The 24,100-nt window shown below is 37.0% G+C and overlaps 2 protein-coding genes across 2 annotated transcripts; both read left to right on the forward strand.

Moving 5' to 3' along the window:
* The first annotated feature begins 511 nt into the window (after nucleotides 1–511).
* tmem33 (transmembrane protein 33) lies at nucleotides 512–11,599 on the forward strand. Its single transcript, XM_084719731.1, has 8 exons — nucleotides 512–622; nucleotides 1,582–1,649; nucleotides 2,811–2,905; nucleotides 3,007–3,194; nucleotides 4,379–4,446; nucleotides 4,688–4,821; nucleotides 5,291–5,374; nucleotides 10,503–11,599. Exons 2-8 carry the CDS (start codon nucleotides 1,602–1,604, stop codon nucleotides 10,630–10,632), a joined length of 747 nt encoding a protein of 248 aa, XP_084575857.1. The 5' UTR covers nucleotides 512–622; nucleotides 1,582–1,601; the 3' UTR covers nucleotides 10,633–11,599.
* A 1,049-nt stretch (nucleotides 11,600–12,648) lies between these two features.
* On the forward strand, nucleotides 12,649–23,287 carry bbs7 (Bardet-Biedl syndrome 7). The gene is made up of 19 exons (XM_084718463.1): nucleotides 12,649–13,155; nucleotides 13,328–13,393; nucleotides 14,997–15,059; nucleotides 15,155–15,330; nucleotides 15,442–15,628; nucleotides 15,724–15,796; nucleotides 16,114–16,221; nucleotides 16,483–16,613; nucleotides 17,084–17,168; nucleotides 18,398–18,500; nucleotides 18,625–18,817; nucleotides 18,960–19,034; nucleotides 19,130–19,198; nucleotides 20,806–20,945; nucleotides 21,503–21,667; nucleotides 21,983–22,092; nucleotides 22,182–22,285; nucleotides 22,410–22,533; nucleotides 22,728–23,287. Exons 1-19 carry the CDS (start codon nucleotides 13,120–13,122, stop codon nucleotides 22,859–22,861), a joined length of 2,142 nt encoding a protein of 713 aa, XP_084574589.1. The 5' UTR covers nucleotides 12,649–13,119; the 3' UTR covers nucleotides 22,862–23,287.
* Nucleotides 23,288–24,100: the final 813 nt, after the last annotated feature.

The following is a 24,100-nucleotide window of genomic DNA, read 5'->3' on the forward strand; positions in this document are numbered from 1 at the left end:
ATTTACAATCCATTAAAACCTGTAACAACAAGAAAGCTTGAAAGACTGTAAAGGTATGTGTTACTTGTAAGGTGTGTAGTTAGATTTTTAATCTACATTTTGTGCTTCCAGTGTTTTTAAAATTCATTTTATTTCTTTATCATTTCTTCAGGTTGTTTCTTTCTTTGTTTTTTTTCTCTTTCTTTTCTTTTCGTCCTTTTTTTGTTTGTTTGTTTGTTTTTTGTTACATATTTATGTTTATTTTTAATGTTGTTGCCCCAAGTTGCTAACCCGTTTTGCGCGGCCCATGGACTTATAATAGAATATATAGTACAACAACTACTACTATAATAGTAATAAGAAGAAGAAATAGACGAAGAAGTAGTAGTATTAGTATTATTATTAGTAGTAGTTGTACTCATATGGCAAGGACTTCTGCAGCCTTGTTGTATTTCATGGGTGTTTGTAATTTTGCCACTAGAGGGAAGTGTTGCCCGTGATCCAGGAACTATTATTCTGAAATACCGCGAGAGTTACGTGCCTCCTCGCTTCGGAAGGTCAGCTGATCATTTACTTCAGTTGGGTTCTGAGCCTGTCACTTCAAACCTAGCAAGCAACGTGAAATATCGACGCTGTAACACTGGTAAGTTATATACTTTATTACTAAGATATACATATATGGTCAACCAGGAGTATTCATTCTGTTCAAGCTCCTCTAAACATCACGAAATTAGCCAGCGTAACCAGGGTAACGTAAATTCACGAGCTAGCGGGTAGCTAACGTTTGTGGAGGCTTTAGCTCACATGCTAGTAACGATGGTAACTGAGAATATTCTAGACCCACCTGCCACTAACGTTAGCTAGCGTCATGTTAGCATTAATAAACCACCGACGGTAGTGTTTTCCGATTCTTTATACACGCTGGTCTGTTGTTATCCATTCTGAGCAGTAGTAACGCGTCAGTGTTTACATTTGCATCTGTCCTTAATTTTATGAAGAAGTTATTGTAGCCATACTAGCGGAGGTTAGGCGTGCTAGCGTGGCTAAGGTGCAGCTTCCTCTTCGGCTAGAGCAAATCAGAGATGCAATAGTTCGTTAGTTCCTATATGGATTTTCCCCTTAAAGGTTGGTTTATTGAGATGAACAGTTTCAGTGAAGCCACTAATTAATTTCTAAACCAATAGCAATAAAAGTTTATCATTAAAAGCTGTCAATTCGGAATATTGGAAAGCTAGCGTGTATGATTATTTAAGTAGCAACTGGTGCATGTTTGTATTGTTTTTCTGACAAATATGCCATTTTGATTGATTGCAAGATTTGATTGCAGAGTTTAATTTTGACACAGCAGATGGTTGTTTTGTTTGGCTTGTGTGTAGAGTTTTGACATTGATACGCACTCATAAAGGAAGGAGTTATATACTGTAGTTAGTTGGATATCTTTGGGATTTGGACTGTTTATCAAACAACAGTCACTTTCAGGTGAAGTCAAGTGAATTTTATTAATACAGCTCCAACAGTGCATCTGACAAGCAGTAAGTCCTGTCTCCTGTTGGTATGACTAGTCAGTATTGCTTCATGATGTGTCTGACTTGTTCCCAACAGAGCAACCTACACTCCCAAAGATGGCTGACACAAACCAACAAAGTCCTCCTCCCCAGCTAGGACCTGTGGTAAGTTGAGTGTTTGACCTACTGTTACATCTTCCAAATGTTTCTCACCTTGAAAGGCGCACTTTACTGATTCTACTGCACATAAATAAATAGTTGTTACAAGGAACACTAGCCCCTGGTGGTGTGACAATATTTTTACCAGAACTTTCCAAACTTTATAGAGACTTCAGTGTTTACAAGTTAATTTAAACAGTTTCATCACAAGTTAAACACTATGAGTTTCTGAAAGATGGTATATATTTCAGAGCAATAGTACGAGATTGCTTTATTTTGTGCCTGTATTCCTTTTGATTGTGTCCACTGTTTACAAATACACAGGCTGACCTTATTTGGAATTTTTAAGAAAAGTCTCATGTTTTTCATCAGTGTAGCACAATTATTGTTATTCCTGGGGTAATTATTTTAGAGCTAGTTGAACAACAGAGCATAAATGGCAACAATTTTGATAATCACTTCATCAATTTTGTGAATGACTGGTAAAAATTCAGGGGTTCATCTTCTTTTAGGTGAGTAGTGTGTGTGTTTGTGTGTCGGACTCTTGGTCTGACAAAACAAGACATTTGAAGATATCACCTTGGATACAGGGAACACAGGATGGACATTTTTCACAATTTTCTAATACTTTTAGACCCGAATAAGTGATTAATAAAATTATCATCAGTTGCAGTGCTAATTGATTTGATTTTTAGATTTTGGGATAATGGCACATTTTGTCACCTTTCTTCCTCCTTCAAACTGTATCCAAACAACTCAGTTTATGTAGAACCTGTTTGAAATATAGAGATGGCCTTACTCAGGCGAAGTCAGCTGAAAGACCAGATTCTTTCATGAGCTACAGCTGAATCTTGTTTCCTGACTTTTGATGGGAAGACGATAAAATTAACTGCCAGATTGAATTAAGTTGTTTTTTAGTTTGGCTGTTTTATGTTGACTGTTGAGAGAACATGGATAAAGGTCTGAGCCTTTGACCAAATCAGTTTTCAGTACACATAAGAACAGAAAACCCGTCCTGTCATTTCAGATTCCCAGATGCTAAAACAGTAAATCATACCAGCTAACAAGGTGTACCAACACTTGTAATGTTATATCGTAAGTGATGGAGCAGGTTTAACACTTATGTGCTCAAAAATCCTGAATGTATTTTTTTTATTTCTTCCACAGCAATTTTTAATGAGCAACAAGCTGGAAACTGCAATGTGGCTTTCTCGACTCTTCACCGTCTACTGCTCTGTAATGTTTATACTACCAATTTTGGGGTGAGTTGTTTCAGTAACAGCAAAACACTACTTTCACCCTATTCTCCTTTCTCCCGGCCTGAATAGATGTCAGAATATTTGTGATTGCTTGTGTATTTCAGACCCTATGCAGCAGCTAATTTCTATCAGCGAGCGTTGTTAGCGAACGCCCTCACCAGTGCCCTTCGCTTGCACCAAAGGCTTCCACGCTTTCAGTTGAGCAGAGCTTTCCTGGCCCAGGCTCTTCAGGAGGATAGCTGCCATTACCTGCTGTACTCACTCATCCTGGTCAACTCCTACCCCATCACAAGTATCCTTTCACCTTCAAACATGCAGAAAAATGGATAGCATTGTTGTTAAAAGTGTCTATTAGGAGTGCATGTTTATTATCTTTATTTAAAATTTCAAAATAATAAAGAAGTACTGCTTAATAGGGCTGGACAATTAATGCAAAATCTTATCAAATTCACAGTATGCCAAAGTACAGTGTCTAAATTGCAGGAGTAATTCTATTTATCATTATGGTGTTACAGACATACCCCAGCTTAAAATAAGAAAGTGCTCTATTAGTGGTCTAGTAGATTAAACGTTGCAATCCAGTCAGCACAAGAAATATCAGTAGGTAAAACTATTCAATATTCTGTTGATTAATGATGGACCAATGATGGGCAATCACTGTCCAATTCTTTGCATGCAATTCTTTACATCCATGGGTGACACAGTAACGTCACAGTCATGTTTAACAGTGGTGGTCACAGCCGCACACATTCTAGCATGTTGTCGATATTGGGAGGGAGGATAGACTCCTAGAACAGGATAAAGAAGAGCTAGCGAAAGAAGATTAGAAAATATAGGAGGAGAGAAGTGGGGAGAAGAAAGGTTGGGAAAAGGTGGAGCAGGAAAGTCAAGAAAGCAAAAGTGGACGAGGAAAGAAAAGTTGCAAAAGAAAAGTTAAAAAAATGTTTGTGTATGCTGTCAGTTTAAGTTCTAAGAAGGAAAATTTGAATGGGCCAAATTTGAATCAGCACATCAGACTTTTAAATAAATGTAAACTAGAATTGGCCAAGAATATTGCAGTTGGTGCATCTCTGTTATTAATGGATAACGCCAGCTTTCTGTGGCATTTGAGATGTTACTCATCTGCATGAACCGAGGCTGTTAGTCCTCAGCAGTGGCTGCGGGTTCAACTGATCTTCTACTAGCACTAATAATATTAACTTAACTCGGCAAACCAGTATGACATTGGTTACCATCCTGTTTTTTTTTTTGGTAGCATCTGATCTATCAAATAAATAGCACAGTGTGTTGCACTGGGCTTTCAAGAGGATTCAGCATATCACACATTCCTCAGCATTATCAAATCCCATAATTTTAATCATCAAAATTATAATCATGTCTCATAATTTGCTATTATGCGGCCCTAATAATTGCAGTTAATTGTATTATTTATCATTACCTGCTTTTTTTATGTTGATCCTTAACGTTTGTGTCCAGTGAGCATCTTTCCAGTCTTCCTCTTCTCTCTGCTTCATGCAACTACCTACACAAAGAAAGTCCTTGATGTGAGTAGAAGGCAGCATTCATTCGCTGTGACTTTTAATGCTGTTGGTTAAAAATGTATGACAAAGTATTTTGCTGAACATCGATTAAGGTGGAAAATTGCCACCAGCCAAATGGTGCTTTAATGATCTACTCAGTCAACAAGCCACTGCTCAGAGACCCAAATTTAACCTTTAAATTGAATCAAACTGATGACTGATGATGTTTTTGCTTCAATTGTGCTACTTTTGTTTTTCTTTGCAGTCTATGGGCCCCAGCAGTCTGATGTTCATCAGAAACCTCCTGGACAAACTTACAACCAACCAGCAGAACATCCTGAAGTTCATCGCCTGCAACGAGATCTTCCTGATGCCAGCCACTGTGTTCATGCTCTTCAGGTAAGTGCACATGACTCTCTGAAGTGTTTTGTTTTCATTGTTAGTGTGTAGAAACAGTGCAATTCCTTATTATAATATTTTACACATTATTACATTTTATACACTGAATCTGTTCTCAGAAAGTTTTATAATAGTTTTATTACACAGAAGGCAACCATACTTGTCAACATAAATCAGTTTTACTGAATTACATCTCAACTACCCGTGAGTGTTGGTGTCAGTAGTCATCTGATGCACATTATTTTATATATGCAAATTTTCAAAGTGACACACAGAAGTAGAGCCAGATAGTCACTGTATTGTATTGCATGAGATTATAGGTGCTCCTTTTGCTTGCTAATACAGTTGAGATTAATATTAACAATGTTTTGAAATGTGCTGAACAAATGAAGTTTATTGCTAATTATTTAAAGATTGAATAATTTTATACAGTTGGTTTTGACTTATTCATATCATGTCTTTTTGACAGTGGCCAGGGGAGTTTGCTGCTGCCTTTCATTTACTACAGATTCCTCACTCTCCGCTACACATCCAGAAGAAACCCATACTGCCGGTAAGAAGTCAAATAATATAATATTGTTATACAGCACCTGTATTCCCATAAATTATAACAACACGGTAGTTATTATTGCACAAACCAAAATAAAATGGAAACACTAAAAAGTATGGCATGTTCAGAGCCATGGAAATGTCTGTACCCTGCATGCATTGGAGCTGATTATTCAGCTGGACTGATAATATCGGCCAACACTAGCTCATCTCAGACAAAGTATAGCAGTATCAGCGTATATTGATCAAAAGTTTAATACAAGGAATTAGGGCTGGGCGGTATGACCCAAAATTCATATCACGGTATAAATTGAATCCCTTCTCGGTAACGGTATTTATCGCGGTATAAATGTTGCGGTGTAAAACTTAGAATGGAAGTGTTTCTGAATGGGTTTTGTAGTCCCTTAGCAAAACTAAATTGATTTAAAAAACAACAACAGCAAAAAAAAAACAAAGATATAATGTAACTTTTTGAGCATTTATTGTGCAGAAGATCAACAGAAGTAAGGATAGTGCCTCAGAAGTACAAAAATCCTTACAAAAATAAAGTAAACAGTAAACAGATACTGTAAACAGTACTTCAAGTAAGAGAGGTTTTCTATAAGGCAAATGGCAAAAACAGTGAAAAGGTTCTGTAATCCTGTAAAAATCTGAAAAAAAAAAACATCATTAACAACAGTCTCCTCCACACGCAGCATCTCTGCTGTTGGTCTGTGTATTTCCTGATCAGATAAACCAGCGCCGGAAAGACTAGAAAAGTTGCGCCAGTTAAAATAGAAGCGTCCCATAATAAAATTAAATCTAGGGCTGAACGATTTATCGTTTTCTGATCGAAATTGCAATTTCAGACAACGCGATCACGTGATCGCCAAAGCTGCGGTTTTTTGCAGTGCTCCTGAGGGCTGTACTACGAAGCAAGCTCAACACAGCCAGGCTTTCTTTGTATGATCTGGATCGACAAAGCCTAAAACTGCAAGCAGAGATAACGGGTATCACAACGGTGGTTATCAACTCACTTTGTTAATCCAGGCTTTCGTCTTCAGACTCTGTGCGTGCTCACATAAAAGGGGCGTTTGTTGCGTCATTTCACTCTTCTTCCGCATGAAATGAAGCGATCGCGAGCCACTTAAGTCAAAATGATCAAGTTATTATAATTATGAGCTGTGGAAAGTATACTAAATACATTACGGCAAAAAGCAACATTGTTGCTGCAAATAAAGCAGGAGAAGAAGAATGATGTCAGAAAATTACTGATCGACTAAATGTGGTCTTAATGCTGACGTTTATTCTAACATGAAAACTGCACATTAAACAATAAAACTCCATACAGCAGATTTAAACATGATGAAGTCTGTCTGACACTGTCCTATGATGACAGAGACGTGGAGATCACTTAAGTTTTTGGCTAAACGAACGTAAAATGAGTGTAACTGATTTAAGACTGTCTGTGATAAATGATGATGAATTTTCTAATCAGTGATCTGAGCTGCAATATCACCAAAACAAAACAGATAACAGTAAAAAGTATTCAAAGTGTCTGTAGTTGCTTCATCATTATTTTACTGTGTGGATTATATACGATGTAAATTTAAAGTGTTAATATGATCTGGAGAAAACGGGAAAATGACTCTGCATCACCAAACGGAGATTACCATGACAGCGCGATGCAGACAGTTTGTGCCGCTGTTTCATTTTTACATTATATGGATTCGTTCGGTGATATTACGAACATATAGCTCAGCAGCTTTTCATTTTTAATGTCTTCCCTCAGTTTAAAAGCTATATCGCTCATAAACAACCTTGTTAGGACAATTATAAGTTAAAGAATGGCGCGTTTTATAGACGATTTAATCTGAAACTCTTAACATAACCTGCTCCCGACCAGGTTATGAGTTTAGAATAAGTTACCATGGTGATCTAGCAGGTTAAAAGAGAGCCACTTTCGTGACACTGAAAACCCTGGATTTAGACTCAACATAGCTCGCTAACACATTTTTCTCGCTTCGTAGTTGCACTCCTCTGACGTGCATCACAACCGACAATGCAGCAAACGTCATATGGAACTTAATGAATGGACCAGACCTGTGTGTGTGTGTGTGTGTGTGTGTGTGTGTGTGTGTGTGTGTGTTTGTTTATTAATTTATTTATTTATACGGATTTAATGTGATGATGTTTGTGAATTGTCTTCGGTATAGTCAGTAGTTTTTCTCTTAATGTTATTTTTCTTTAAGCCCTCACAAATACCTAGTTTGAATAATTAATAATGATTGTAAATGTTATTATACATTGTGAATATTGCACTGAAGCTTGATTTGAAGAAAAAATCGTGAATCGAATTGAAATCGCAATATCTGCCAGAAAAATCGCAATTAGATCTTTTCCTAAAATCGTTCAGCCCTAATTAGATCTCTTAATAATTTATTGGTTATAGGTCCGGGTCCGTATAGGGCGGCGTCTGGGTCTTTGTTGGCGGTCTCAGTTACTCCACACATCTTGCAGATGACATTTTCTGCTCAACATCCGACTTTTTAAACCTGAACCACGTCCAAATCACGGATGTAGCACCGTTTTTTTACCAGCCCCTCGTTCTTCGCCATTACTGTGCTTGTGGCCATTTTCACACAGAGGCAGGTGCGATGACATCATCGACGGTATGACAGGAGAGCGCAAACCTCTACCGTGACCAAATTTATACCGTTTCTACCGTCATACCGTGTATACCGCACAGCCCTACAAGGAATTTCAGTACAGAAATGACAGATGTATGTATGTGAGGTAATTCAGAAACAATGTTGCAATTACTTGGTTTGTCCATGAGAGAGCACTGCTTATTTCTCAGTTGTTGAATCCAGTATTGCTTGGGCTCTGGCACATACTGTGTGTTGTATATAAGAGCAGAAGCATATTAACATACTGTTTTTCAGCATAGTGAAACATTGTTGAATAATAAAGCAGCTGCAGAGCAGTCTGGAGTACAAAAAAGAACTCCAGAACTCCAAAAAGAACAAAAAATGACAGTAGTTTAGAAAATTGGGCTAGAAATGGCATAACTGACATGAAGTGTGAATAGGTACAACCAACAAGCAACTTGGGCTGTTACCTGAAAGTTAAAGAAATTAATAATTAGTTAGAGGCCCTTCAGTCAACTGACATCTCTAAGTTGAGTGGCTGTGTTTTGTGTTTTTTGTCAGTCAGTGTGCATTACAATAACAGGGTAAAAGGATAAAACAGATAGAATCATACAAAAATGCAAAGGGGGAACACTTCAATGAGGAATTAGAAATAAGGGGAATCAAATCTATTTTTATATTAGCTGGAGCAATTATTAAAAAACAGGATGAAACAAGTGGTAAACAAGTTTCAGCTCTTGTGTTTTAGCTGCGACGTTGTACATAACGTAAAGGAACAGCATGGCAGGCAGTAAACTTTACAAACTAAGTCTCAAAATCTCCGCAAACCACCAAACTGAGATGAGATGGGAGCAGAGAATTGTGATGAAATTGAGTAATGTGCTGTCAGCCACCTCAGCTCACTGCACCACAGAGCATGCAGGGCAGGTGATGCTTGTTTTTGCTACTTACAGGCTCAGATTGTTATTAGAAGTATCTGTCAACGTTAAAGGATTGTTGAGACCTTTTTTTCTTTTTTAAAGAGCAAGACGCAAATTGTGTAACCAGAAACAGCTCTTTTATTGCTCCCAGCAACTAGACTACATTATCAAAACTTTAATTTCAACATCTTCAGCTTCATTCAAAATTAACAAACGAAATGAAGCAAATCAAAACCGTCTTGGTGTCTACTCTGAAGAAAAGTACTGAGTGCTTCGCAGGGTTACTGAAGTAGTAGTTGCAATGCAGAAGATGGAAAAAACTTTTCAACGATGAGCCAAAGATTTGATGAAACAGATACTGACTGGCAATTTAGAAATTAATGGCAGTCTGGAATAATCTGAAGCTCTCTGATAATTCATTTTAAAATGTATTAATTCATGGATATGCCAAAGATTTTGACTCAACTGAATCTTCATCAGGTCATACCCTGATCCATTTTTTGTCAGTGTGTTGGACAGTTAATTTCTGTTTTATTTTCAATAATCAGCTCTGGTTTAGTGGAAATAAACCCTTCTTTCACTCTGTGAAGGAACAGAATGTGCAGAGCAGGTGGCGCCAGACAGAGGCTGCAGCCTGGGGAGAGACGCTCCCAGACAGTGTGCTGTCAAATGACACGCAACTGACGCACACAAACTTTATCTTACTGTGTGAAAATCTAATGTTTTCACATCACAGATGATGAAGAAAAGCCCTAAATCTAAAGGCAAGGCAAGGCAAGGCAATTTTATTTATATAGCACTATTTATACACAAGGCAATTCAAGGTGCTTTACGGAACTTGAAAATTCGTTAAAATAAAAACATTAAAAGAACATTAAAATTGCATTTGAGATCATTAAGAACAAAAGCTAAAAGCAGGACAATAAATAGTTTAAAACATTACAGAAAATGCATTTAAAGAAAGAAGCAAACATAAAACAAAAGCAACAGCAGACAAATATAAAAACAATAGCTACAGATTATCCTAAAAATATGTAACATATCCACTTCACTGGTAAACTGCAGTAAACAGTAATGTTTTAAGCCCTGATTTAAATGAGCCGACAGTTTCAGCTGACCTCAGGTGTTCTGGAAGTTTGTTCCACAGGCGGGGAGCATAGAAACTAAAGGCTGCTTCACCTTGTTTGGTTCTGATCCTGGGAACACTGAGTAAACCTGGTCCAGATGATCTGAGGGGTCTTGGTGCTTCATAACGTACAAGTAAATCAGAGATGTTAAGTTCTACGGGTGAAATTCGTGTAAGCTGATACAGGACAACTGAAAAAGACATACAGTGATTAAAAAAAATGAGTTGGACAACCTTAGACGCTTCTAACTTTTTGCCCTGTTGATTATTTTAATTTGATTTGCTGTCAGCCAGAAATTTTGACTGAAAGTGGCATGACCCACTGAAAACCAAAATAATTTGATTAGAAATTAACAAATGTTAGATTGCAGAGTAATATAATCCGATGTAACACAGTGGTCTGGTATTCTGCCCTGTCTGAGAGTTGAATATTAAACAAATGTGTTTCCTCTTCAGCACCTTGTTCACAGAGCTGCGGATTCTCCTGGAGCACTTCATCATGAAGCCCGCCTGCCCCGTCTTCTTCAGAAGGATGTGCCTCAGCAGTATCGCCTTCATCAGCCGTCTCGCCCCCACGGGGGTCTGATTACGCCGCATAAAATTCCTGTCTTCTTTTATGTTTTATTTTTCTGCCATTTAGGATGTGACTTAAACTCTGATGGGGACAGACATTGCCATCAACGGAAGGAACTGTTTTTTGAATGTCAACTTTAACAGTCTGTGCTCCAGCCTCTCTGTATGTCTGAGTACAGTTGAAGACCAGCCAGTAATGCACTGAAGTCCCATGGTGATATTTTCTTTTCCCATCTTCTTAATGTGACCTCATTCAAGCAGTGGACACTCACTCTGTTGCGTTCACCAAACGGAGCATAGTAGACATCAGCTGTGTTTCTGTATCGGCTGTTATTATATTTTTCTCTTATGTCCTTATTTATTCATGAAGATTTCTTATTCTGTGTCGGAACATTAACATTCTGAGATTAGTAACTTAATGAAAATGCGCTTATACATAATTAAAAATGTTATTTTCCTTTTTTTTTTAACTCCTGATGTGCTTGGATGGATGGAGAGTGGGGAGAATGAGGTTTGTTTGCAGTTTCGATTTAGTCCATTTTCTTTTTTTATGTGCATCTGATGCTGATTTGTCTACATGCCTGACTTTAAATGTGTTCTATCAATGCCATCAACTTAACAACATGCACATTCTATGTAGGTATAATGTCAAAATGGATGTTTGAATTGAGAAACAAGATATCTGCTGTATTTTATAGAATATTTTAAGGTATCAGACATTCTGCTGTTGGATTCATTCATATTTGAAATGAGTTGCACAATGCATGTCATGACGATTCTGAGTGCATCCTGACCTTGTCTCTCAGTTTGAAAACTGTTTTGAATTTGCTCTGTTCTTTTGCTGCTTTGTAGTTTTTCTTGCCTAATGCATGCTCTGATTTTCTTCTGCCATGTTAAATGTGTTTATTTGCCTACAGACAAACCACATTTTTATGACAAGAATATGATCTCTTAATTAAACCAATAAAATATTGAAAAAACAGTAGTGTAGTTTGTGCTTAGTTTTATGTAATAGTTTATCTGCCTCATATTAAACAAATTTTATACCAGTGAACCACAATATTAACTACCCATGGATATAAAATATGTTAATGTAATATTATAGACTTTGTAAAGGTTGAATTTAAGGCAAAATTGTTGTATTTAATTGCTTCAGACTGTATAAGTGTATCTATTCTTTTTTTTCTCAACCAAGGACCACTTGCAAAATAGAAAATATACCATGGATGCCCTCATGTATGTCCCATGGAGTAATATGTTTTACAATTCTACTTAGTTAAGTGAAAGACCAGTGCAAGAGAATTATTATTATTAGAAAGACATTAGACATGCACTGAAAATATTTGCAGATTACCCCTTACAGACATACACATACATCACAAGAGTCTGTTTCATTCTCAGTGCATACATAAAAGAAAATGAGAATTTTGCTTTTTTTTTTTTAGTAATATACAATCAAAAATTACATGTAACATATAAACAATTCAAAAATAGGTCTAATAAAAAGGAAAAATTAAAAGAAAGGCCTATACTAGGAAAACTGTGGAAAGGAATAGTGTTAAAAGTCTAATCATAAAATAAATGCAGCGTATAATGAAGCCTTTTGTGGTAGATAAATAAATAAATATTTTTTAATATATATATATATATTTTTGGTAGATCTGGGATTCTCTTATTGGGCATACTTTTTTATTATTATTAAGCAATTGAAAATACAAACTCTCAAAGAGGATAATAATAACAATACAGATGAAAGTTACAAAATATAACAGGGGATTTACGGATCAAAAGGAAAACAAAGCAAAAACAAAAGAACACCAAAAAATTACAGATGAGATAAGGTGCGAAAGATACATTTTATGAGGCATTTAAATTCAACAATATAATTATAATTTAAACGAATGAATCTGAAAAGTCGTGCAAATCATGCATTTCAATTATAAGAGCCTCAGAAGTTTATCTTTGCGAGTCAACCAATCAGATTCCCGCGTCAATTTCTGAAACTTATTTCCATCCAATGGTGTCACTGTTTGTTGCAGCTGCTGGCGTTACCATTGGCAACGCGTTTCTGGCAAGCGTTGGTTTGGACGTTTATGCCTAATATTCGTGTTAAAAGGAGAGTTCAGCTCTGTATCAGAACACATAGAGACAGTGAGTTGCTTCAGGTGTTTACATGTCGCTCAGTAGAATTTGTTATAGATGATTTCATTTTCTGAAGCTGACAGTTGGCGTACGGATAAATCGTGTTAGCCAATTAGCCTGCTAGCTAACGTTAGCACGTCGAGCTAATCTCCTTGCCTCAGATAGTTAACTCTAATCCCAGTCTCTCTTAACCATTGTTATCTTGCCTTGAAATTCGGATGGAAATGTTACCAACAAGTTGTGATTGTCATATCTGCAGCTAATGGTCCATGCACTTTTAAGACCTGGATAACCAGCCTGGAAGATTTGCATCATACTTTTTTCCTTCTGAGTTAAGATATTCAGTGGAAAATAGAAGATGGAGCTCCATCTAAATCGAGCTGATTACATTCAGGTAAAACCAAATATAGACGTTGGTTTATTTAGTCTATGGTGCTCTTCAGAAATCTTTTATTTTTACACTAGACTAAACATTTTACCTAATGATTCAGGTTGTTTCAATCTGTTCTTTTTTATTTTTCATTTTCCTATGTTAATTTTTATTATAATGAAATTCTCTCTCACAGGTTGGTGTGACATCCCAGAAAACTATGAGGCTGCTTCCAGCTTTGGGAAAAAAGGCAACCCAAAAGGTAATATTAGCCTGACAGAACTAGAGCTGTAATGATTAATCGATTGATTGATTATTAATCCGTTGTTAATCTATCCACCATCTATTTCATGCATTGATATCACAATACAGTGTTTTTGACAATCAATACAATAACAAAACATAATATCACAATACTCAAGTGTAGCTATATTTTTTACAGGCTTAATACTTATTAGAGCTGAATGATTTTGAAAAAATATCTAATTGTCATTATTTTGACTGATCTTGCAATTGCCATATGAGATGCATATTAGAGGTAATGATAATTTTCACATCATGTTTCTTATTTTAATTGCAAAATGTTAAAATTACTATGATATATATTTTTTTAGCAGGAATCTTCACCAAATGAAGCTGTTTTTCTTAAGTCTGTACAATCTGATGTGTAGGACAGGACATCTCTGTCCCCTGAAATTCATTAATTTAAAAGATTTTTGACAAACAATATGCCTTTAACAAATATTGCACCTCCTGCAATTTGAAAATAGCAAAAAGCCATACTGTGATTTCGATAAAATTCCCATTAATTGTGCAGCGCTTCTATTTACTACACTTTATTATACTTTATTACTTCACTACATTTGTCTGACAGCTGCAGTTATCAGTTACTTTTCAGATTACAGTTTTTATACCCTTCCTGTCCAGTGAAAACCATGTATGTCCAACAAGGGTTATTATAGTTACCTAAAATTAAACTAAAAACTAAAACTAGCTCTGATTCAGAATATTGTGTATTTACAAAAGCCACAAAAATAAGTGCTTAATATACAGGACATGTCTTTAGATTTAGTATTTGTCAATTTGGTTAAATGTATCAACACAACACGCATGAGGAGGCATTGGTGCATCTGTCTATCCATACTGGGACGTCTGCATGTCTGTGAGTCAGCTGTCTTCACAAAGTGTTGTTTTTGTACTTAACCTGTTTAGAACTTATTAAATCTTACCCCTGATAAATACCCCCCATATTATAATAAAAAAAGTAAAATGAATACTGAAGCTAATAAAAACTAAACTAAAGATCACTCTGGAAACTATCAAAAAAGAAACTGATTTTAAAACAAAGATTTAAAACAATAATGAAAAATACAAAACTATGATAACTCTGTCTCTGGCTGTGTTGATTTTGAAAGTTTGTGGTAAACTGAAGGATTAATTATCCTTTTATCCTTTTTCTCCTTCCTCTTAAACTAACTAAATATATACAAACCCTCTTGGATCAGCTTGAAAATGCATCTTCACAAAGCTGAAATCATGCTGTTTTTCTGACACCATGAAGAGTTAACCTTTTAGAGATGCGTGGTTTTCCCAGCAATGCTACAAATGTGATATAGACTTACTTATACCTATATTAAACTACCCAGCACTAGATGAAGTAGTTAAAGTGAGCTCAACCTTAAACATCTACCACAGCAAACGCAATCTACACATTAATGTAGGAGCAATATTAATCCAGAAACATCAGATTAATCAGATTTCTTAATGCTTCTTCCACCACAGAGAGTTTGTAGCAGTGTGCTGTCTTTTAATTGAACTTTCACATCACACCATCATGGTTCTTGATTGTTATTTCTTTGTTGCAGGTTGCTATTGCTGATCATGATGGTATCCTGACATGTTTTGGAATGAAGAAAGGAGAAGCAGTGGTGTGTGATTTTCCTTTTCTTATCGTACAGCCAGTTGGATATTAACGTGTTGAATTTCAGTCTCTAATGATGATAATGTTGACTCTCTGTTTCAGCCCGTGTTTAAAACACTTCCAGGGCAGAAAATAACCAGAATGGACCTTGGCGGAGCGGTGGGAACTCCCCAGGAGAAGATCTTTGTTTGTTCTGGTTCTCAGGTCCGGGGATTCACCAAAAAGGGCAAACAGTTCCTCACTTTTGAAGCCAACCTCACGGAGAGCATCAACGCAATGTAGGAACCATGTCTTCCCTTTACACTTTACTTCCACTATTAGGTTGACTCATGCAGAATGCTGACCTGCGTGATTTCCACTGTATTGAGTAGATTTTATCTCTTTTCCAGGCACGTCTCAGGCGCTGACCTTTTTGTGTGTGCGAGTTACATCTACAACCACTACTGTGACTGTAAGGACCAGGACTACTACCTTTCTGGAGACAAAATCAATGACATCACATGTTTGTCCTCAGAAAACCTGACTCGCCTTGTCCCGGTCCTGGCGTGCCAAGATCGGGTTCTCAGAGTCTTGCAGGTAGTCCAAGATCATAATTACTGTTCTGATTTTGATACAGCAAGTTATTCTACCTCAAACAATTATTATTCTATGTGTGTTTTTTCCTTCTGTAGGGATCTGAGCTTGCCTATGATATTGAAGTTCCCGGCCCTCCATCTGTCTTGGAGCTCTACAACAAAGATGGAGGCAAGTTAACATATTGCTAGAACAATAAAACATAAGGCTGATTTTGTGTAAGATTTTGTATAGCTGTAATATACTCATAATAAGGGCACATTGTCCAATTTAAAATAATTCTGTAACTGAAAACAGGGAAGCATAAATTTAGTCCAGCACAGCTGAAAATTGAACTTTATAGTGATCTGTTTTTTGCTGCTTGCTCTGTTTTATAACGACTTATGCAGAGAAAGCATTAATCCTGATTTCCCAATAACGATTGGTGGCTGATTGATCAGGGCATCTCTAGAGCAGATCTAACATCAGGTCAATGATTTTCTCCACAGGAGAGGAAATCCTCTATGGAACCACAGACGGCAGAATAGGATTGGTCCAGATCGGTGAGGATTCTGCTGCGACCAAATGGGAGATTGACAATGACAAAAAGAAAGGAGGTATGTTGTTAACATGACGAAACCAAAACAGGTCAATACAAATCTCTTATATATTTGTTTAGTACCAACCACTTCCACAGTACATGACTATTAACTTGTAGGAGACCAGAAAACCGTACCAGTGAACAGCAACAACAAAACATATTTTATTTCTTCATGCTTGCAATATTATAATATGGTTGTTACAAGAATTGTTGCAAACTGTTAGTATTCTGAAGATGCTCCAATGTCTTATATTTATATGTTACTGTCTCCTGTCAGGAATTCTCTGCATTGACACTTATGATATCATCGGAGACGGAGTGAATGACATCCTGGTGGGCAGGGATGATGGGACAGTTGAAGTCTATGGTTTCGACAGCTCCAGTGAGCCCATGTTACGCTTTGAGCATGTGAGTTAATGTGTAGCACAACTCATCAAATAGCAAGGATTTATTTTACTGTAACAATTTACACAATTTACTCCAGTATGTAGCTTTCAAATGCTGAGGAACCAAATTATGTAGAAAAGCTTTGTCCTTTTGTCTTCATATATGGTAATGTTTAGCTACATATTCAAAGATGACTTTTTGTGTCAGTATCCTGCAACCATACTGTTTAATTTAATTTTATAAAAGCCAAGCTTGTACTATGTCTGCTAATGGCTTTTTTATACCCAGATCTGTTGAAGTGTTCCTGAAATTATAAGGAAACAATAGTTAATTTTTTATAATCTGAAGTAGTATTAGTTATATTTTCCCTATACACTGATATTGATACCTTGTTGGTCATTTCTTCGATGGTCAAGTCATTGTCATTTTTTGTAGCACATGACTGATACAGATTATCGATGGTTAAAGTTTCTTGCCTTTTCTGTCTTCAGGCGCTGTCAGAGAGCGTGACTTCCATCCAGGGTGGCTGCGTGGGAAAGGACTCTTACGATGAAGTCCTGACTGCTACTTACACAGGTTAAATAAAAAAAAAATCAGAACGGTGTGCTACAGAAGATACAGAAAATTCTTGCACTGCATGACATGTAGAATGGGTTACTTAAAGGGACAGTTCACCCCAAAATCAAAACTACAGTTTTCCTCTAACCTGTTGTGCTGTTTATCGATCTAGATCATTTTGGTGTGAATTGCAGAATTTTGGAGATATCGACCACAGAGATGTCTGCCTTCTCTCGAATATAATGGAACTCAGTGGTGCTCTGCTTGTGGTGCTTCAAGCTCTTTCCAGAAATCATGACCTGATTACTCAGTTTCATGTAGGAACCAGTGTATTTTCTTTTTACCAAACCATACCAGCCAACCTCATCTCTGTGCTAGCTAGCTCAGTTGTGCTAACATTACAGCCCAGATGAGGAGGACACCATTAATATTTACATCCCACACTGTCATGAGTTTCTCGTCCATAAGTAGATGCCCGTTTCCTTCTTCAAGGACGACGTGTAGTTGGATAGAAAGAAAATATGTATAAAATATAAAATATTTCCTACTAATATTTCCAACTAATCCTGTGGTTCAGCCAATGGATGATGCCATCTTCCACTGAGATACCTAATAGGAGTACAGAAACCTGAAAATATTTACATTTAGGAAGCTGGAATTTTATTTATTTTTCTTTAAAAAATTGTCCAACCAATTAATCAATTCTCAGAATAGGTGGTGATTCATTTAATAATCGATTCATTATCGATGAATTGTTGCAGCTGTAATAATTGCACCTTATGCCTGATTTACTAAAGGAAAAACTTTGAAAACATCACAGTGCTTCACTGTGGACATTGATCACCTGACCTGAGTTCCTATATGAGGTCTGTGGATTATCTTGAGTAACTGGGTCATGAGTTATGGATTGCGGCTGATTTTTTCAAATGTATTTTTTGGTGCTTTGAGCACCACAAGACTAATGCCATCTACAGTAGTGCCATTATATTGTAAAAAAGCAGATACCTCTACTACTGATGTCTCCAAAACCCTGCAACTCACACAAAAAAAATCTGATCATCAGTTGAATAAATCAGAAATTAAATGAACAAATGGCACTACAGGTAAGAGGAATAATGTATATATTTGATTTTGTAGCAAACTGTCCCAAACCAAACAGTTAATGTTAAAACGTGTAGAAGAAGTGGTAGAAGAAGACCTGACATGCACAGAATATTATTCTGCATTACTGTCATTATCTCTTTAAGGATGGGTGACTGGTTTGACCACTGAGCCCCAGAAGGCTGAGGCCGGCCCTGGAGATGAGGTCAGGATGAGTAAGGAGACTCAGTCCAAAGTAGAAGCTCTCAGGTATCAGATTTCTCATTTTACGGCATGTCATTGTGCCTTTAATGTATTTGACTTGCTGTTCAATTGTTTAAGTACAATTTCAAGACAGGTCTTTCCTTCAGTCAGTCATATTGTTCCCTTCCAGGGCAGAGCTGGAGCAGCTGCAGATCAAAGTCCTGCAGGGCCGTGAGCAGTACCAGCAGACGTCCCAGTCGAGCACAGCCGTCTCCGCCGTCCCCATCTTCAGCATCAATGACAAGTTCACCCTCTGCCAGGACGACGCCAGCTACAGCCTCACTCTGGAGGTGCAGACTGCCATCGACAATCTGCTGCTCCAGGTCTGCTCTTTGATAAATCCCTGTGGTGACAACCTTGAGTAGAAGTAAAACATGTGCCCACAGACTCTCATAATATATATCATGCTCTTAAACCCATACATAATCATGCAACATGTAACTTAAAGTTGAATGTCCTGTGCAGAGTGACGTCCCCATAGACCTGCTGGATGTGGATAAGAACTCAGCTGTCGTCAGTTTCAGTGAATGTGATTCAGAGGTGAGCTCTGAATACTCAGAACAAACATACTGTTTAAATAAAGTCACAAACCTGCTGCTGCTCCCAGAGGCCTGACTCTCTTATTCTGTCTCCAGCAGCCAAATGGGAACTTCCTCCTGGCCACATACAGATGTCAGGCTAACACCACCAGACTTGAGCTCAAGGTGACGCATCAAAAAAATCTATATATTGTGAAATGGAAAGCTACAGTACCATAGTGGGCCTTTCTGTGTAATTATAGATGCTTTTCTGTGTGCATCAATCATTTAACACAATGTAAAAACATTCCTGTAGAATTATATACCTTCTGCATGTTCTCAAAGGGAAAATCTTAAACTTTTCATGTGGATGTCTAGTTAGTGTTGATGGTAAATGTAGTTCATTACAGCAATGAATTCCTGTGTGCTGCTGTATTGACCGAGAAAGCTGAGTTTAAATGCTGTAAAATCTGTAGTTCAAGACTGAACTATGGGTTATTTCAGCTTGGATTTTTAGTCTACACCTCTGGTTAGCCAGCGGGGTATGTAGGTGATTATTTTTGTCACCTAATGCTATGTTATGGTCAATAAACTCATAGCTGGGAGCCCTGGTAGCTCAGTTGGTAGAGCATGTGTTCCATTTACAGAGGCTGAGCAGCTTTGTGTCTTTATGACTTTGTTACGATCTCCATTAGTAACAGCATAAGCATTTGCTTTCTTCACATAAAATCATGCACACTTACCACATAAACACAACAAACATAGCAGCTCATCTCATTAAATTAAGAACTAAGTGAATAAGGTAGAGAAACAAATTGTCATCTGATACAGCAGACATTGAATTAAACATTGAATTATAAATCAATCACATTTCCTCCAGAAATCATAACAGCTTGATCTGGTTGTGGGTTCGATTCCAGACTGCGTCCCTTTGTTGCATGTCACCCCCCACACTCTCTCTCCCCTTTTTCTGTAATATCTTCTGCTGTCCTGTCAATAAAGCCATACAGGACCCCCCAAAACAACCCCAAAGTAATAGCTGTAGGCTAGGATGGGGATACATGGCTTACAATTTTCAATGCAATGCATCATGGTATACATAGGCACTGCTGCAGTACCCTGGAGCAGGAGAACTTAGCTTTGTAGGTCAATAGAGCACACACCAAGATATATTGCTTCAACACTGACTGGACATCTACATGAAAAGTGCTGGATTTTCCCTTTAAATAGCCACCCATTCCAACTGCTGGAACTATTTGATGATGCCCTGCAGAATTCTAATATTTTTAATCCATAATAACTAGGGCTGCACCCAATAGTTCAAAGCTTTGAATCAACATTTGAATGCTGTTTTTGCATGTCTGTTCATTCTAAATATTCAGTATTTCTGCACAATTGCAGATAAACATTTGTCCACACTAATATTATTAGTAAGTTACTACTTGTAGAATTAGATTCCAACAGTGGCTGTAGGATTGTGCTGACTAAAATGGTAAAATGGTACATGGACTGCATTTTGTATAGTGCTTCTCTCATCTGTCAACCACTCAAAGCACACTCAGAGGGCTTTACAACTACATGTCAGCCATCAGGGGCAATCTGGGGTTCAGTGTCTTGCCTAAGAATACAGGCAGACTGGAGGAGCCAGGGATCAAACTGCCAATCTTCTGATTAGGGGACGATCAGTTACCCCCTGAGCCACAGCCACCTTGTGTGATTTAAACAACAACAACAGCCAATAACTCCATTATTGGAATCCATTGGAACAGCCCTGATAATATATTTTGGTCTAGGTGAGATCCATCGAGGGGCAGTATGGGACCCTGCAGGCTTACATTACCCCAAGACTGCAACCCAAGACATGCCAGGTCCGCCAGTACCAGATCAAACCTCTGTCCCTCCACCAGCGGACACACAGCATTGACCAAGACAGGTAAAGGAATTTAAACTGAATCCGAAAATGGGCTTTTTCACAAGAGATTTAGGCCAATTCTAATCATTTAGTTTGGGTTTGAATTTGAATCTTATCTTGAATTTTTGTTAAGTTTCATTTCTGTATTTTTCAAAACTCCACATTGTTGGTTTGTGTTGATGCCAGGAAAGCAGGTTTAGGTCAGTCCCACTTTGAGGCTTCAGACTTCTGAATGTCTGCACACAAGTGAATTATCAAGTTACTGGAATGGTGGATTCAGACTGCATTTGGTAGCATAATTAAACTAGGCAATGAAACATGAAGTTAAAACAAATAGTGTTTAATTGTAACATTTAATCAAAGAAAACATTTAAAGTCCTTTAATAATTCAAACAGGTTGTTGAGCATTTTTTTTTGTTTTGTTTTGAATCATATGTCATGGAAATGAGATTTAATTCTGTAGTGCCATATAAATCAATAGAAGTAACGTGACTCATCTGTTTTTGATTCATGATTTTGACCTTGCAAAACCTTTTTGCCTGTCTGTCTCTTGACTCGTCTCTCTGTCTGTCATACAGGCCCATGAACAGGCTCAGTCTGGTGGGACAGTTCAGTTTTGCTGAGATCCACTCCTGGGTGGTCTTCTGTTTGCCAGAGGTGCCTGAGAAAACACCAGCAGGAGACAGCATCACTTTCTATTTCCACAACACTTTTCTTGGGACACAGCTTGAAGCCACCTACTGGTAAATGATAGCACACAGGAGAAAGACTCTTCTAGGACTGCATATAACTCTGGAGAGTAGAGCTGCAACAATAAGTCAATTAATCAGTTGAGAGAAAATTAGTTTCTAACTATTCTGATCATCAGTTATTCTTTTCAATCATTTTTCAATTAAAAATGTCAAACATTTGTTCATTCCAGCTTTTTAAATATGAGGATTTGCAGCCCAACTACAGAGACTATAATCTAACTAAAAAGGGGTTATACAATTTTGTATCCCATCTGATGTCCCTTGACTTGGAATCAAACATCCTTTTTTCTGAATTTGTAATTTTAGTAAAGGGGAGGGTCACTTCAGGTCAGACAACATCTCTACCATCTCCATACTGAGTGACGTTCTCTCTAAAGAAGCTACCAAGAAGAAAATCAATCTCAACATTTCATATGGTAGGATTATTATTATTCTTTCAGTGAGTAATCTCTGGTAAATTAAATTCTATTACATTATCTTTTTTGTTTGTTTGTCAATCTTCCAGATATCAATGATGACTCTGTGAGCCATACCCTGAAGATGATACATCCCAAACTAGAGTACCAGTTGCTGTTGGCTAGAAAAGTTCAGCTTATCGATGCACTCAAAGTAAGTAGCCGCAAACCACAAGGTCTCACCCGTTCTCTCATGGTTGTTCACTTGGTTTTTTGGGAATTGCTTATGTTCATCACTTGTTGGTCTCTCCCCCACTTCCTCTTTCTCTGATTGGTAGGAGCTTCAGGTTCATGAGGGGAATGCTGACTTCCTCATCCCAGAATATCGCAACATCTTGGATGAATCTGCTAATCTCCTCGAGGAGTACAAGAAGCAGCCGGCACACCTTGAGAGGCTTTATGGTGCATCATTATCAATATATTTCACTGACACTCATATCCGATTCCACTTTTAATTGACTGATGGAAAAATACTGTTATTATGTTGTATTACTGTTACCCAAAAGAAAAGTTCTGCTGTGTGACCTGGATATTATAAAGTACAGCTTGTTTGAAACTTATATTTACACAAATATATTTCTTTTTCTTTCCTGTAGGAATGATCACCGACCTCTTCATCGACAAATTCAAGTTCAAAGGCCAGAATGTGAAAACCAAGGTGTCCTCATTGCTGGAGATACTTGATAATTATGACTTAAATTCTCTGTTAAACTTTTTCAATGAAGTATGATGATTTGTAGATCAGAGCATATTTATTTACATGTCTTTGTTTGTGATATTTTTGTATTGTAAATACAAATTGTTTGTTTTATGATAGTTAGCTAGCAGTGTCTATCATGTTGTCATACTGTCATTTAGATACTGTTTGTCGTAACTAAAATGTGCAATATTTGAATATTCAAAATGTCTTTTGATAGCATCTAAAAGCAAGTGTGGTGATTAAAAAATCACTACAGGGTTGCCAGGATAGTGCAGCTTCCTCTTTTTATTAGTGACTAAGCTTTGGTTGAGGGTACACATTTCACTGACCAAATGTACACCAGTTTAAAGTACATAGAATGTATGTTTTTGTATTATAATTACCACAGGTAATCTTTGAGACTTCAACGCTTTGAGATCCTCCTCTTAAAATAAAAGTTAGAGCTTATTTGCTACAGTTGTAAGATTCATCATTCAAAGGGCTCATAGTGAACAGATACCGCTAAGAATGAGAAAGTCTACTGGAAGAAAAAACCTTGTGACAAATGTTGAACACATGTTCAAGTGTCATTCATTAAATTACAACACCTGCTGTCACTTGATTGGCAAATTGATGAGTCAATAAATCAATTACCATTACCATAATTTCTCCCTAATCTTTCTTTACTCTTCTGTACCTTTAAGTAACAATTTGAATACACAACTTTATATTGTGGTTCAGGTAAATTAAAGGATCTGAAATCTTTCAGTGAGATGACATGTTTGTAGGGTGTGAGGTATTTGGACATCATCACAAGCAGTAACAGGGTAGTAACAGATTAGGCTACATGTAATCTGAATTACATGATTACAAAAATACAGTACAATACATTTCAAAAATGTGTAAATAGATAACAGTTACATTGTCAAGGAGTACTTGATTACATGTTTTATTGTGTCTTTAAAAGTAGCTACTTTAAATGTATGAAACTTGTTTTCATAACCAGTGCTCTGTGAACTCATGACAACAGCATCTGACATGTCAGGGTTTCTTAGATAAGGTGCGGGAGGAAGAATATAACCCTCTGCAAAAATGCATTTTATTTGCACTGAAAATGCACTGAGATGTTTAGAGACAAGACAGAATATTTGTGACTCAAATTTTTGTAGCTATGTCATTTTATTTAGTATAAGGAGGTGCAATATTTTCAATGATTTTGATGTAATCAAAAAGTATTCCAAATAGATTACATTTTTTTGTAATTCAGTTGATTAAATTATTAATTTCAAA

This window comes from Lutjanus erythropterus, chromosome 5 (genome assembly GCF_056507025.1).
Source record: "Lutjanus erythropterus isolate fLutEry1 chromosome 5, fLutEry1.hap2, whole genome shotgun sequence".
In the NCBI taxonomy this organism is placed as follows: Eukaryota; Metazoa; Chordata; class Actinopteri; order Lutjaniformes; family Lutjanidae; genus Lutjanus; species Lutjanus erythropterus.

Excerpts from the sequence above, each read along its gene's own strand:
- tmem33 (XM_084719731.1), top strand. The coding sequence starts at position 1,602 with ATGGCTGACACAAACCAACAAAGTCCTCCTCCCCAGCTAGGACCTGTG. Across the intron at positions 2,906-3,006 it reads TTTATACTACCAATTTTGGG|ACCCTATGCAGCAGCTAATT; the intron begins GTGAGTTGTTTC and ends TGTGTATTTCAG. Across the intron at positions 4,822-5,290 it reads ACTGTGTTCATGCTCTTCAG|TGGCCAGGGGAGTTTGCTGC; the intron begins GTAAGTGCACAT and ends TCTTTTTGACAG.
- bbs7 (XM_084718463.1), top strand. The coding sequence starts at position 13,120 with ATGGAGCTCCATCTAAATCGAGCTGATTACATTCAG. Across the intron at positions 15,629-15,723 it reads GGGTTCTCAGAGTCTTGCAG|GGATCTGAGCTTGCCTATGA; the intron begins GTAGTCCAAGAT and ends TTCCTTCTGTAG. Across the intron at positions 22,093-22,181 it reads CAATCTCAACATTTCATATG|ATATCAATGATGACTCTGTG; the intron begins GTAGGATTATTA and ends TCAATCTTCCAG.